Source organism: Lipotes vexillifer, unplaced genomic scaffold, assembly GCF_000442215.2.
Source record: "Lipotes vexillifer unplaced genomic scaffold, Lipotes_vexillifer_v1.1 scaffold24, whole genome shotgun sequence".
Taxonomy (NCBI): domain Eukaryota; kingdom Metazoa; phylum Chordata; class Mammalia; order Artiodactyla; family Lipotidae; genus Lipotes; species Lipotes vexillifer.
In genome coordinates, this window is record NW_006782914.1 from 2,941,496 (window position 1) to 2,957,619 (window position 16,124).

The following is a 16,124-nucleotide window of genomic DNA, read 5'->3' on the forward strand; positions in this document are numbered from 1 at the left end:
GTGTGGTCCTAGCTTGGCACGTCGGACATGTATGCTAAGTAAGGAGTTGGCTTTGAAGGAATTCCGTGGAGTCTGAATAACCCTTGTCGGGAGAGGCTAATATGCTCCCATTGCTTTTTTGCACTTAATTCCAGAAACTGTTACTCTGAAGGATAGCATCATAAAATCTGGCAAACATTTAAGTTATTTTAAAAGATGTTTCTGTGCCTGTGGGAATATCTTCTTTTCACTTCCTTTTTTTTTTTTGCCTCATCACTATATTGTCTTAACTTTTAATCTGAGAGCTAGGGAATGGGGTTGTCCTTTGTTGACACAGACACTGAGAAAGGTTTCAGGTGAAATTTTACACAATTAATTGCTTCATGGAAAGGCCTGAAGGATAAGAAGTGCCTGTAAGTTCTTGCTGCTTATTTCGTGTAGTCAGCGGCAGCATCACCTGGGAGCCAGTTGGAAATGCAGCATCTCAGATCCCACTTGAGACCTGCTGAATCAAAATCAGCATTTTAACAAGATCTTCCAGGGACCCTTACGCATGTTAAAGTTTGAGAAGCACTGCTATCAAGTTTCCTCACAAAAATTTCCCTTCAGATTTGCTTATTAATTGACTTATTAAGCCACCCACTATACCTCTTATTGGATGACTTTGATGTACTGAGTTTCTGAGATAGAAATAATTAAGATATGCGCCCCACCTCAGGGGACTCAAATATCTATATCTCTATAAGTTGGGCACAGAATGATCTGTTATAATTGATCAGTAAAGCCAGATAAAAGCAACAGAACTCTGTTGAAATTAAATACAAGGGAAGATAGGGGGGTTTGTATCACTTTAAAAATTTGTCAGCCATTAATGAGTTAATTTTATTTGCCTCTTTTAGCAAACGTTCTTCATATTAGTTGAAGGCATACAGATGTTTTTATTTTTTATTAGTGACTGTTTTCAAAATCTTTGAATTTGGTTCTGTCTTAGGGATTTCTTGCCATCAGTGTATTTTAGTACACTGCTTATAAATGGCAATTTTGAGCAGAAAAACCTGGAGCACAGCATTTCAATCGTTAATATTTCTATTAATGGCCTACTTACTGAATTACGAATATAGTTTGAATTTTTAACTGAGTTTAGAACCTTCTTTATAACTATTGTTTAAAATAATCAGCACGTACAAACAGTATACGAGGCATTTTGCAATCGTGGAAGATAAACCGAAACCAATGTTTCAGAAGACAGCATTACTAAATAAGCAAATAGAAGACATTCTTGAGAGCACTCAGCTGCGGCAGGGGCCAGTCAGTGTAGGTGCATGTTATTGTCATCACTTTGAGACTTATTAGAGTTTATTAGAGACTGAAGATTACCTAAAAGCCTCAAGCACTGTCTTAAGAGCTAGTGCGAAGTTTAGCCCAAGCACAAGAAGTTGATAACGTGATCACATTTGTGGGTAGATGAAAGTTGCCACAGAATGGTCAGAAAGGCTGTATACTTAGCTGAGAAGGACACGAGGAACTGAACAGAGGGGACAGAAGAAACATACAGAAACACGGTAGAGACATTGAATTGCAAGCTTTTCATTTATTTTTGTAAGGCAGCAGGAGCCCGATGGCATTTTCAAATTAGTGAGGAGAGAAAATGCTGAACTCTTTATCCTGTTTATTTTATCCTTGGGCCTCCATAGATTATAGAATTATAAAAAAAAAAAAAAAAAAAAGTAGATTATAAAATCTTAAAAAAAAAAGTCTGCTGAAGAATATGTGGCTTTTACTATTTTTTGGAGTGTGGAGCAGGTCAGATTTTAGTAAGGATTAAGAAATAAATGAGAGAGAAAAAGACTGTAGGTTGTTGGCACAAAGATCAGACAGAAGAAAAGCCCAGACTGCTTCAGCTAGTCCAGTGACTCGTGTGGAAACCACTGCTGGATCTGCCCAGAAAGAAAGTGCGTCTGAGGGTCAACCACAAGACACCGCGCAGACACAGGGTAGACAGAATAACCAGTATGCCATGAATGCACATTCTTGTCGTCCAAAGGATGTTTAGGGCTCTTATACCCAGGCACATGGCCTCAACTCTGCATGGGTAGGTCTGCTCCCATCCAGCTCTGCTCAGTGCCCTGGCCTCTGTCTCCTGGGGAATAAGCCCTGGCAAAGGTTGTATGCTCTGTAGACAAGGTGGTTTGTGTTCATCCTTTTTGATGTTCATCCAGGCATGTAGCCTAGAAACTGAGGGGAATAGATAATCCAGGGTAACTCGTTGTGCACTTTAGGTTAATTACTAATCTTTAAATGAGAGATCAGATGCGGGTTGTTTGAGTTATTGTCATTTTTAACACTTCTATATCACGCTCTGTTGTTTACTTTGGCATAATATTAAACATGAAAGAAAAAAGGGGAAATGCCCCCATAGTACCAATATTTTGTTTGTTAGATAGAATACTCATAAAGTTATAAAAGAGACTAAGAATATATAAACAAATAAAACTGTATTTGGACCAGAACTGTCATAAGGAAGGTAGACATTTCAGAGTCAAATGATTGATGGTTTTCAGATGGAATTAGGTTTTTAAATTGTTTTTTTTTTTTAATGGCATTTCTGTTTAACTGTTCTGATACAGCGAACATCAGATCTGCCTTTTGATCATGTCTTAAAAGACACCAGCCAAAGTTCATTGTAAATAATGATATATACTGGCTCATTGAATTACCTAGGAAAATGGTGTAAAAGAACCTATTTTGTTTACAGAACTGAGATTTAGGGAGTCTTCTTAGAAAGTAAAGTTAAACTGAATGCTATTATGTTGGCATTTTTTTCTTTCATATGTCTTTCAAACTTTTATTAGTAACCCTAAATTTTATATTATTTAATACTGAGTTTATGTTGAAGAATATTATTTAGTAATCAAAACCCAAGACTAAGATCATGAGTTTAGAGATGGTGAGAGGAAGAAATAAAATAATTTAAAATCCCCTAAATAAAGCTATTTCTTCCTTTTTGACTTCGATTTTAGACATTGATGAATGTTTACAGAATGGCCGTATCTGCAATAACGGACGTTGCATCAACACAGATGGCAGTTTCCATTGTGTGTGTAATGCAGGATTTCACGTTACGCGTGATGGGAAGAACTGTGAAGGTAATATAGTGTAATAATAATTACAGTACAATCATGTCATTCCCCTATTCCATTGCAGTTTCAGTATCAAAAGTCTTTAACAAGGCCAAGTCAAACATTGAGTGAAAGGTCAAAGTATCAAATGTATATTCACCTACTGTTATCTGGGAGGATGCCTAACTTTCAACAATATTAGTTCCTTTAATTCACATTTGTGTGAGTCAAATAACATTGTAAATATAGGAGCAGAGCTTGCTATTTAAATATTCCTGGTGATGAAACTTTTGTAGCATAAATCATTACTTCCAAATTTTATACAATCAGAATTTGTACATTAAAAAAAATAGGACACACCTAATCTCATATAGTCTTCAGTCACTTATAATCCTTTTGTTTAAAGTGTCTACGTAGTAATGAAATATTACTAATGAGTATCTGAAAATGTAAAATTTGAGAGAAATGTTGGCGAGAGTCAGCCCTTTATATTGCCTCTTGAATTAATCACCTCACTTTGAATTGGGCTGTTTCATTTTGTCTTTTTCCCTGCCTTTTCTCCCCTAAATTGAAAATGTGACAATTATTGATGAGTTTCCACTTCTTAGACCTTTAGCAAAAAATGAAGAATGCTCCTTATCATCTTTCCCAAAGTCTTCGGGAAAGATCCCAAGAATCTATTCATACATTAAAGGAATTTCAAAATTGTTCTTAGAAACATTTTTGGCAGAATATTATCTCAGTGATTCAATTCAAAGACTTAATGCCAAAATTCTCAGTTGGGATAGAGTCTTGTTTAAAAAAGAAAAAAATCATAAATTACTTCGGTCTGACTAAAGCCTGTAAGTGAAAACACACTGTGTCTAGAAGAGCAAGTGCCTCCTAAGACAGCTGTAATATTAAATAAAATAGCATACTGATGAATTTAAAGAAATATCTGTATGCTCAAGGGATCCTAAAGGTTAGCTGTCATGGCTATACTCTATAGTCAAGTCCTGCATTTTAAAAATACATTTTTCCTATCCCTATTTAAAATTGCTTCAAACTGCAAGCAGTTCTCTGGTTTCTACTTTTTAAAGAATCAAGAAGTAGCCTAAATACATTTCATCATTCTTAGTTTCAATTTTGTTTTTATTTTCGGTATATTAGAAGTAATGTGGATCTGTAAATATAACCATCAGGCTGTTAACACACCTTTCAGTTTGTAAACTGCTGTTCCTAAAAAGAGCCTTGGTAGCTTTTATTGAGTTAAATTTCATATATATATTTATATGAAAAATATATTTATATGAAATTTCATAGATATATATTATGAGTCTAATACATATACATGTGTATATACATATACACATATACGTGCATACACATATTACATATATACATATATGCTTGTATATATACATATACACATGTCCTAAAATAAATTTAGCCCTATAGTTTGCATGCACATGTCAAAAATTGAGAACTTGAGATACGTATTTCATATGGCCACTCTTCTCTTTGTAAGCTATAATTTGGATGAAAATTAACCTTAGACAATAATAACAATAAGTAAAGAAATGTGACGAAACAGAATTATATTGATCCAGGTTGGCTTCCTTTGTAAGCTTACTCATCTGGCCATAAGAAAATATATCCTTTGTATTTTTCAGATATGGATGAATGCAGCATAAGGAATATGTGCCTTAATGGAATGTGTATCAATGAAGATGGCAGTTTTAAATGTATTTGCAAACCTGGATTTCAGCTGGCATCAGATGGGCGTTATTGTAAAGGTTTGTGCTATAAAACTCTAAATCATATTCTTCACCCGTTTTTTTCTCCTCTCTACATTGCTTAGAGCTACCACCTTTCCTTATTGATTCTCCCTATTTAAAGTACCCCTAACTCTGTACTAAGAAACCTGACTGGAACTCCTTCTTAAGTCCAGCCATCCAGAGAGCTATGAGTTATGCCCAGAAGGCTGTTCTTACTTCAGAAAGGGTGTTTGGTGTCTTCTCAAAGGAGCCTGATAGGCTCCATAGCAAATGAATGAGAAGCTGAACTACCATTTGGACTACCAACAGCTGTAAGCATCTTTTTAAATAAGCTGAGTTCTGCCTCTTCCTTACAGTTGAGGAATAATGACAGTTGGCCTCTTGATGGCTGTCATTTGCCACGTCTTACATCTTCACCTGGACAAAATATTGTAGACTCTTATTGCAGTGATCTCATCTTCATAATTTCCTCCAGATAACCTTAAGAAACACAATTTATTTAAGCTTTATCAAATCACAGAAGCAAAAAAGGGAAACAGGATTAAGCAGAAGAAATAAAGGAACCAGGAGCCATTATTTAGCTTTGTAACTTTTGAAATAATCTTATTGCTCCAAGTAGTGAAGCAAAATGAAGATTTTTATTTGTGCTGTTGAGAATTGGGGTCCTGAGAAGAGTTATCAGGAGATAACTGGAGTTATCAAGAGAAGACGTTAAATTTGTGCTTAGTGTCTCTGCCTCATGCGGTCAAGGATGAGTAATTATTGCCCTTGTGTCCAAGATCTGAGCTGCAACCAGACTTCTCAGGGAACTTCATACTCAAAATAGATCCAGGGAATCTGCTAAAATATGACACTCAAAACCATAGTTTCAGATGTAGAAGGTAGAGAGAGCATCAGGCTATTCAAGATGGAGAAGGCAAGAAAAAGTCCTATGGTGCCTCTTCTCTGGGTGCCCTTGTATTAAGTCCTTGTATTAAGTCTTCAGCGTGATGTGTATTTTCTCTAGGCTTAAAAGAGCTTCTAGCCCTTGGTTGTTTACCTACATTCTCTATGACCTTCACATAAATAGCTCTTAATATCATGGAAATCTGCCTTCACAGCAAGAGAAAGGTTTTTTTTTTGTTTTTTTGTTTTTTCCAAATTTGAAGTAGGAAATTGGTTTCCATGCTTTTGAGCTATGTGTTGGGAGGAACTTATAGTTGGGGAGACAAGATTAACGCATGGAAATATTAAGACAGCATACAACAAAGCACCAAATTGTGCAGATTAAGTGCTGTACAAGTGAAAAAGAAAGGGGAAGGGAATGATTGCTGGAATATTTGGAACTAGGCTTCCAAACAAAATAACAGAAGGAAATGTGAAAGTCCCTTTGTGAACAGAACTTTTCTGAGAACACACACTCCTCTCTCTTACCTATGCACAGAGCATGCTAAGATTCACTGTCAGTACCTATAGGCTGCCAGTGACCCAGGCCACAGACTCTTAAGGGTGGCCAATAGATAATGCTGTTGTAACTATTTCAGAAGATATTATGACCTCGTAGGTGAAGCTCGGTTTTGCAACTGTTTGCAATCAGTGAACTAGTATCTTATTGATAAATGGATTGTTCCAGTTATTTGAAAGTGCCTGATGATTAAAAGTCTGCTCTGGCTTAAGAATCAGAGCTAGAGAGAAAGAGAGGGGGAAAATGCTCCATATTCTTGCCTGTGTCGTCTTTATTCTGATGTATAGAGAAGATGGAATACACACACTTGTAGAAAGAATAAAGGAAGAAAAAAGAAAAAAATTTCTTGTATGCTGAATTTCTTTTCCATCGTTTTTCTCTTGATATCATGGGATAAGATTTTCTCTTAGTGCTGAACACTTGACTCTGATCCCACAAAGATGTAACTGTTCAAAGCTGAATGAACAATGCTAATTTAATCGCTGCAGTTAACTAATCTGATGAACAGCCTGGTCTCCCTGATCACTCTCTGAAGGTGGAGGCCACTCTGAGCAACGCCCTCTGGATCTATGTTCCATTGCTGTCCCCAGTAGAAAACCTTTGGATTACGTTTCAGGCTGTAGTCACCACTGTTTTACTGTAGATCTCAATTCGAACAAAAAGATGACCTGAATAACTGAACCAGTTTGAGTTCACATATTTAAATATAACTGCTGTTTTAAAATACAATCTGTACACGGACTCTTGGACCATCTGAATATATTTTGTGCCAAATAACACAGGCTCTGTAAAACGCAGAGGTGTTTCAGTCTCAGTTTGCCTTTTTAAGGTCAGAAGAAAGGAAATACTCACCTACACCAGTTGTATATTATAAAGGAGTTGTTATAAAACGACTTGTTTCTAAGTGTTATATGTTTTCCAAAACACAGTTTTGGTACCATTTCTATTTCCATGTTGGAAATAGAACGTGTTTGGTACCATGTTTGGGGGAAAAATATCTGCTATTATTAGTATGTGCCCAATAAAATCTTTTACCAGGCCTCCCTAAGGATACACATACGATACTATAAAATATTTGTAATGCTTAAGAGAGATTTTTCTTTGCTGGGTTCCAATTGCTTACAGTGCTGTTGTTGGCTAGGAATTGTCATCAGAATCATCTATATTCATTTTCTGTTCCTTTTTTATGGTGTTCCATCCAGGCTTTAGTTCTGTGTCTCCTCATGCCATTCTAATTTTCCCAGAGAGTTAAGGCATGAGTGATACTGGAATGGACACCAGTCTGGGTGCTGGATGCCAAAAGGAGAAGCTTCCTGCCCAGGCCAAAGATGTAGTTTATTATCAAGCTAGATTTCTGACAGTCCTGGAAAAACTGCCATGTGAAACATTACACAAGACCCTTTGTCTTTTAGCTGTCACTTTCCTTCTTCCAATTCTGTTTTTGCCTTTGTGATTCTTACTTTGGATAAAAAAAAAAAAATCTCAGGAGAATGTTATTGAAATAGCTTTCTATGGAAAAGAAATAAACTCAGACAGTTTATCTCTCTCAATTTTTGTTCCTCTTCTCTCAAAGGAAAATGAAATGCATCTCACTGAGCTTTTATTGTTGACGCTGCATATTATTGTAAATCTTCCCCATTTTCAAGTCTTAGAACTGTAAATATGTTATGGCTTTAGATAAAGTCACTTTATTTATTTTTTTCTCTTTTTTTAACATCTTTATTGGAGTATAATTTCTTTACAATGTTGTGTGAAGTCGCTTTATTTTTAATAAGTGCTTTTCCCCACCACAGATATTAACGAGTGTGAAACACCTGGGATCTGCATGAATGGGCGTTGTGTCAACACTGACGGCTCCTACCGATGTGAATGCTTTCCTGGACTGGCCGTGGGTCTGGATGGACGTGTGTGTGTTGGTAAGGTTAAAGCCGTAACTAGATGTATGATAGAGATCCACCCTCTGTCAGTCAATAAAATCCACCAATAATAAATATACTTGACTGTAGCAGATATGATACAATTAATATTTGTGGGGCAACAAACCAACAGGGTCAATTCTTTTCTTGTATGACATGGATATTAGTTTAAGGCATAGAAAGACGAGCTGAGATAAATGAAAACCAAGGGAATCCCCACCTCTCCTTCCCCCTTGTCTTTCCTAATCACCTAGCTGTCCTCAATTTTCTCCAACCCTCCTTTGTTGATAATGGTCTTTGAAATTAACCTGTATGTGCCCATTATCTCATGGTGAACATTTCATTTTCATCTAGGGAATTAAATGTTCCAAGGGAGTTATAGAATGCAAAGGAGGATATGGATAAGTAAGAAACTTATATGATAATAGTTTTATGTGGCTTTATAAGGAGTTTGAGATTTGCTGATAAATAGATACAAAGTTTTTCCAAATTATTTTGAAGAAAGGTAGTCGGTAGACCCTTTGAACTGGGAGAGGATTGGACATAGCTGGAAATCCCCTCCTGGTGGTAAAGATGATACTGTTTAGTTAGACCAATATCTGCAGATTTGTATAAATGAACCTTTTACAGGTTAAACATTCTCCTTTTTGAAAGTACATCTAATTAAGATATTCAATAATTGCATGTTTATTTTGAGGTCGTCTGTATTTCTAATAAAGATCTTATTTATCATAAGGTGAGATTGAATGGTCATCCATCATTCATTCAACATTTATTAAGTGCCTTCTCTGTACACTCCTGGGGAAGAAAAAAATGAGTGAGGTATAATCCTAGCCCTTAAGGACCTCACAGTTGGGTAAACCATAATAGTCCCTAGAGAACTGGAAGAGTCTAGTAATTGGTTTCCAGTGCTTGGAAGCTGAATGCAGAATGGTTTGTTTCGTTTTGTTTTCTATTGGGGCCTAATACCAGAGGCATTCTCTGTGAGTTAGAACAGGGTCAATGGCTAAATAAAACCAGCTTCAACTTTGACCTGGGGGGTTCCCATCTGTTTGAAGCGATAGTATGATGACAGATGCTTCTTCCTGTGTAGACACACACATGCGGAGCACATGCTACGGTGGATACAAGAGAGGACAGTGTGTCAAACCCTTGTTTGGTGCTGTTACCAAATCTGAGTGCTGTTGTGCCAGCACCGAGTATGCTTTTGGGGAACCTTGCCAACCGTGTCCTTCACAGAATTCAGGTATGTGGTGTCATGGGGATGCCCTAGTACTCCCAGCCTTCCGCCACCATCTGCAGTCTTTGCATTTTTGGAAGTCACGGGGAAAGATCGCGTCTGCTCTCCAGGTGCGTCATGTACCTTGCCGGGGTCTTGGCAGGGGCTGCTCAGCCTCTGCTCAGACGTTCCTCACAGGCCCAGCCATCACTTGGATTAGGCAGCACATTCATGCCTCCCATCTGAACTCCTCCACCTCAGTAATAGTCATGCTCTTTAGGGTATGTGCGACCGCCTTGTTTTCTAAAGTAGCTTCACAGTGTTTACATTTTGTAGGAACTATTATAAAAGCAGAATTCTACTGAGTGTAAAAGTAGATAATTTTCAGATTACCTGAATGTTTCCAACTTTTTTCCAAAAGGCCATTTGTGAATTTTGTTCAAATCCTTCATGCTGGTTTAGGTGTGCTTTTCCTAAATGATTTTATTCAACTCTAGGGAAAAAGTGTTTTTCTCAATTTGAGTGACATGGCATAGCGAAAAGAAAACTGGTCAGTGAGTCAGAATTCTGCTCCCCAGCCACAGGCAGACAAATTACTTAATTGGAGGTTCAGTTTTTTGTGGATTTTTGTTTACTTAGGAATTTTTCTCACCTAATTTCAAAAGGATTTGAGATGGCTTACATTACTAAACCATTATAAAATAGAATAATATGGAAAAGGGATCTTCATTTTTTTCATCTACAAAATGAATTGTCTTAGGTAATCCAGAAGATCCTCTCCAGTGGTAGATTATTTCTGTTTGTAAGGCAAAAATAGTTTATTGAAATGAAAGCAATAGACTGTCAACATTTGAACGTAATTTTAAGGTAGCTTGGCAGTTGACTTCTACTGTCCTAAAACAGAATAAGTCCTAATATTGAAAACGTGTAGCTCTGATTGGTTGGTTTACATCTAAGATTCAGTTAGTTCATCTCTGGCCTAGATACTATCTATTAAAGACGAACTCACAATTTTTAAACATTTGCCATTTTGAAAATGATAATATTTGAAATCAGACAGAAATTAAAATGTATCATGAGAAGTTAGGGAAAGTTAAGTGGGAGACTTGAAAAGTCTTTAAAATGGGGGAATGCCAGTTAAAGAAAGCTTTATTCTGGATGACTGCTTCACCCAGTCATTTTATATACGATTACTAACAATTAAATACACGTTTGCAATAATACTTCGATTATATAGTATACAAATATAATTCTATCTGAAAAGATACTTCCATACAACTCTACAGTTGTATATTATTAATATCATCCTTTTAAAGTAAAGTTTGTTACTTTAATTTTTCAAAGTACTTTCCTTGCATACTTTGAATTTACAAGATAGATGGGTATCCTAAAAACTGGTACAAGGATATAGGTGATTTGCCCATGTCTTGAATGAGTAGAATAGCCAAAGATTAGAATCCGGGATCCTTGGTGCATATAGTTTTCTGTTTTTTACATTTTCCTCTGGACCCCAATTACATCTCCAAAGAATTCTTATGCTACATAGGAAAATGAAATAAAAAAGATGACCCAAAGAAACCAGATTTCTTTAAGCAGTAAAGCTTAAAGAGAGTTACATTTGAAGCTCAGTTCCACTACCTTCTGTTCTATATTTGAATCAGTTTACACAAAAGTGGTCCACATGTGGAAATAGTTCCATCCCGTTTGGTTTCTCCACCTCTTTGATAGATGAAAATGCCAAATCATGAAGGATTGAAATGTAGGATGTCCCTTATTTCAGGAGAGAGGAGGGATTTTAAAGGGGACTGGAAATATCCAGAAGGAATATCTTTCGTCAATTTAATGAGAAATTCTAACCACTTAACATCTAAAGCTCATCTTTGTGCTCTGGAAGTCAAATAAACTATATTTGCAGATACATCTCACTGGCTGCTGAGCATTTACTCCTTGTAGAAATCGGTCAGTTAAAGCCACAGAAGAGTAATGATTAGGAATTTTCTCTTCTGTCTTCATTCCACTGTCTCCATGGCACAACACTGAGTTAGCTTAGCAACACCTACCGTTTATTAAGTGCTTGAGTTGTGCTGAGCACTTTACATGTTCTCTCAGTAAATCTACAGCACTACCATGTGAGTTGGGTATCATTTTCTACACTTTATATAAGAGGGAACTAGAGGAGGGAAAGGGCTTGCTCCCAAGACCCTCGGCAGTAAGCATTGTCATCAGCATTCAAACCCATGCTGATCTGAATTCACTTCAGAGTCTAGTACCAGATCCTGCCCAAATGGAAAAGAATAATGACAATAATTTGCTTCCATGTAGGCTAAGCATCAGCTAATTTAACACTAATTATAAAATTGCTTTCAGAAAAACTGGCATGATTTTGTTTTTCCTGTTTTATTACTTACACTATTTCACAAGTGCTTTAATTTATTGCTGATGTGAGAGAATAAAGAGGATGTATTTCTTTCTGCTGCCAGTCCCTGGCTTTCAAACACAATGGCAGCCACCTTCCCATTTTTTCCCTTTTTGGCTCCTTTTAAGATGATTTAAAAATTAAGGGGTTTCACCACTTTTCTCAAATTTATGTTTGGTAGAAGACAGAGGCTCTGAAGGAGTCAACCTTCATTTTTTAATCTATAAAAAAGTATAACTCCCTTGCATCCCCTGTCATCGGGAATGCAATTTTCTAGAATGTGGAGGTATAGGAACTGTTTGCTTCAGCACCGAGCTACAGGTGGCCTATGTAAAAAAGCCGCATCCCTAATATTCACTTCTCCTGCCACCTAAGCACAACTGATCTGCGTTTGACCATGAGATTCTGTAGTTGCCAGAAACCATGGGCAACTAAGGGAAACTTCGTTTCTTTTCCTTGGATTAAGTGTGGTTCCTATTAGTTCTCCATTTCCATCATTCACTCTTAGGTTTATCTAAATATTGTTGGAATTGTGTATAAAGCATTGCATCAATTTTAAGAAATAGAAATCTGATTCCATCACAAATTTGGGAACATACTCTATATACCTCCATTTCTTCAGTAAGATCCAGTTTTAACATTATGCAATACATTTCCTATGGATTTATATAATAGAATGAATCTGGCATCCTGATAACTATTAACTTTAAAAATACACGTAAATGCAAGTGTAGATACCGTGTTATTGTGAGGGGAGGCTAGAGAATTTGCAGAGAGAAATGAGAAAATGTTAAGAACTTGATTGTAATGGAAAAAATAGCTCGAACTAAGAAAAGAATTTATTTCCAAGATGGTGGGAGAGAGTTTTATTAACAGTTAAGAAACCACATTTTAACAGACACATTTCACTGTAAGTGTAAAGTGTTCCCTGGTGAAAAAAATCAAGCCATAGGAAAAACACCTTTTCCGAAAGTGCTTGCACAAGGAATTGCTGGAACTCGCGTATATCCTTATAAGTCGTTTTCCACGGTGATTGCGGAGCCTTTAAAATAGGAGCCTGGTGTGACGCCCCTAGGAGATGCCTCCTTTTCCGTTACCACTTTATTTCAGTTCCACTCACTTTGGAGGAAATGATGTGTGCAAAGCCAAGGGCAGGATCGACCTGTTCTGCAAACAAGGGAATCATTTACTATCTGTTCATTTATTGCAGCGGAATATCAGGCGCTCTGCAGCAGTGGGCCAGGAATGACGTCAGCAGGCAGTGGTAAGGACTTAGGACTTGTTTTGAAATTTACTAAGCATGTGCGGAGGCAGCGCTGGGCCTTCCTGTGGGTTTCCACTTGGTCCCTTTACACCAGTCTGGTCCGACCCCCCTCTCTGGCCATCACCGCGTGATCTACCTGGGACACTTAGAAGCACCCAGTGGCAGAACAGCTATGGCACAGCGGGTCCTGGGATTGCTGGGTGTGGGTGTGGCACTCATTACTGAAGGGTTGGGTGCTCTCCCAGGGTCACTGATGTGAACGAGATACAGTGACCATGGTGGCTCGTTCATGAGAAGGGGCAGCCTGGCCCTCCTTTGGATCTACCACTATCACGTACAATTCAGGGTTACGAGCTCAACTGAACCTATGCACATTTTGAATACTTTCTTAATGGTCAGGTGCTCAGTCATTCTCAGATGGCAGCAGGGAGCCATCTTGTGTTTTGTAGCAGGTGGTGATAGCAATTAACTGAGTTGGAAGGAAATGAAATGTTTAAGTGTAGAAGTTAGAAGTAGAGAAATACTGGTGCCATAAAAGAAATTAAAGGGGGAGAATTGGAACAAGTGTAAAAATAGGTGACAAGAAAGAGGAAGGGATTACTTTATGATAATAAAAAACTGAATGATTTGATTCAAGAGAGTTCTGGGAAAAAATAGACTGACTGAATTGATTGTCAGTTCATTCTCTTGATTGATTTCATTATGTTGTGTGGATAAAGAAAGGGCGAGGTGGATATTTGGAGCAGAAGGAGAGGACAAGTAAGGAAATGTATAATGAATAAGGAGTTAGTGGGGAATAAGTAAGTTGTGATAGGTACCTGGATAAGGAAAAAAAAAAAAAAAAAGGCCAACCTTGATTTATAGAAGAGCCGGGCAACGAGATTTGAGACTAGCCACTCACTGACTGTCACTCAGCATCACCCTTGACTATTAGAGCTCTCCTCAGGCTGTAAGCAAACGGAAGAGGAGGACCCAGCCTCGTCTGGACAGAGTAGCAGAGGCTTTTCCAGAGCAGGTGGTGGCTGAGCAAAACGCTCCGGACCAACGTGTAGGTTTGCTCCAGACATTCCCCATGCAGAGTGAAGAGGGCATTACGTGTTTATGGCAGAGTAAGAGATTGAAAGTGAATAAAGAGTTCATATTTTAATTTAATCTTGAGAATACTGTCGAACCTATGAAAGTCTGAACCATGAGAATGGCACAGTCACCTTGTATTGAGGCCGTTAAGTCTGGTGGCAGTGTAGAATGTAGACTGAAGGACAGGCTGGTGGCAGGGAGACCAGTTGTAGGAACCTGGGCCCTGTATTTGATCCACCTTTCCACCTTGATGTTTGGACAAGAAGTCCAGGAGTTCTCCTCTTGATTAAGGATTGGTAATCTTGTAGTTCTAGCTCCGATGCCAAGTTCCTCTCAGGGACTGGTGGAAGGAAGACTTGAGTCAGAATACCTTGTAGTGAGAAAAAGGGATCAACTTTCTCATCAAGGAGAAACTTTATTTTCATGAGGTCCTAAGGTCTTTACAGTTATTGTAATGATATTTTTTGATAGTTCGTTTGATGTTTACTTTAGAATGTTAATGATTTTGAATTTTTTTGTGGTGTAGATATAAATGAATGTGCATTAGACCCTGATATCTGCCCAAATGGAATTTGTGAAAATCTCCGTGGGACCTACAAATGTATTTGCAATTCAGGATATGAAGTGGATTCATCTGGGAAAAATTGTGTTGGTAAGACGTTTCACCTGTTTTCCAAGACATTTCATGCATCATGCATTCTTTCTTTTGTTGCTTGAGGGAAACTGCTCTTGAGTAGCTTAAAGGACTGGACAAATGGATGCTCTCTACACTTTGGGTGTCAGCATAGCTGAATCCTGACAATTTATATCTTTCGTTTAACTATGTAAAGGATGGAACATGGCAACTGTCCCTCTCATACAGCGTGCAGTTCTCTTAATTGTGCAGGTTGAAGCCGAGTGCTGCCCCTACTAGAGGCCTTTGTTATTAGGGCGCTGCTAATTGTCATTATGCGCAAAGTAGATATAGCAGTTATTTTCAAAACCGCAGAAATCTTACTTTGAGCATTTTCACCTGCTTTCCTTCTAACTATGTGGCATTTGTACTCACATAGAAAGAACTCACAGTAAATCAAAGTATCTTCTCTCCCCACCCCAGCCCCCCATTTAAATCAGCTTTCACCTGAGTTTCAGGCTAAGCAAGTACCTAAAAAAATGGAGGATAGAAGCAGGTCATGGGAGCCCACAGGTTTATCACAAAACCCTCTTCTTTCGACTGCAGGTTTCTTTTTCTCTCCCTAACTTTTATTGCTGGCCTAAACCTGGCCCTTCCTTCTCTATGGTCTACAGTTGAATTTTGAAAAACGATTTCTTTCTCTTTCACACCCTTAATTTTAGGGCCCCTTTTTTGGGGGTACAGTTGTTATATGAGCATACATGGTACTTTCAAACTAGACTCAACTCAAAAAAAAGTTTTACTATTTCATTTTCCTGTAGGAGACTCTCTACATTGGCAGACATGAAAAATCATTATTTATTTGGGCAGGCCAGAAAGGCACAGAGATGTTTTAGCTCCATCCAAAAATCACGCAAAAGGGAGAGTTTGGGAGGCAGAAGGGATTCTTCCTTCAGTGCTTTAGTGTCTCCTCCAAAGTTGGACCCATTATCATCAGGTCAGAAGTATGTTCGTATTTCAGATTATGTTCAGAGGTGTGAAGCTAGGAATCAAAGACCCGCTCCAGCCACTTCCCACAGAGTTCCAGGGACTGGCTATTTTATATCTTAATCTTCAATTCCTCAAATTAAAGTTCCAGATTCTTCTGACATCATCAAAGTTTAAGAATTGCAATATTGACCTTTTTAGCATTCCTTATATGATTTTGACAGAATTCTCAGCATGCTATTTGCTCAGACAATACATAACTTTATACTTGATTTTCCCATATTTTAAGAACTTTGTAAACACAGCCCTCCATATCTGCGAGTTTTGCATTCA

The 16,124-nt window shown here is 37.7% G+C and overlaps 1 protein-coding gene across 1 annotated transcript in view; it reads left to right on the forward strand.

Annotated features, from left to right (window-relative positions):
- FBN1 (fibrillin 1) overlaps positions 1 to 16,124 on the forward strand; it is a 255,338-nt gene that overhangs the window by 141,408 nt on the left and 97,806 nt on the right. Inside the window, exons 15-20 of the mRNA XM_007455563.1 lie at positions 2,998 to 3,125; positions 4,751 to 4,873; positions 8,093 to 8,215; positions 9,309 to 9,461; positions 13,061 to 13,114; positions 14,718 to 14,843. Coding sequence (XP_007455625.1) covers positions 2,998 to 3,125; positions 4,751 to 4,873; positions 8,093 to 8,215; positions 9,309 to 9,461; positions 13,061 to 13,114; positions 14,718 to 14,843 — 707 coding nt within the window. The remainder of the gene's footprint in view (positions 1 to 2,997; positions 3,126 to 4,750; positions 4,874 to 8,092; positions 8,216 to 9,308; positions 9,462 to 13,060; positions 13,115 to 14,717; positions 14,844 to 16,124) is intronic.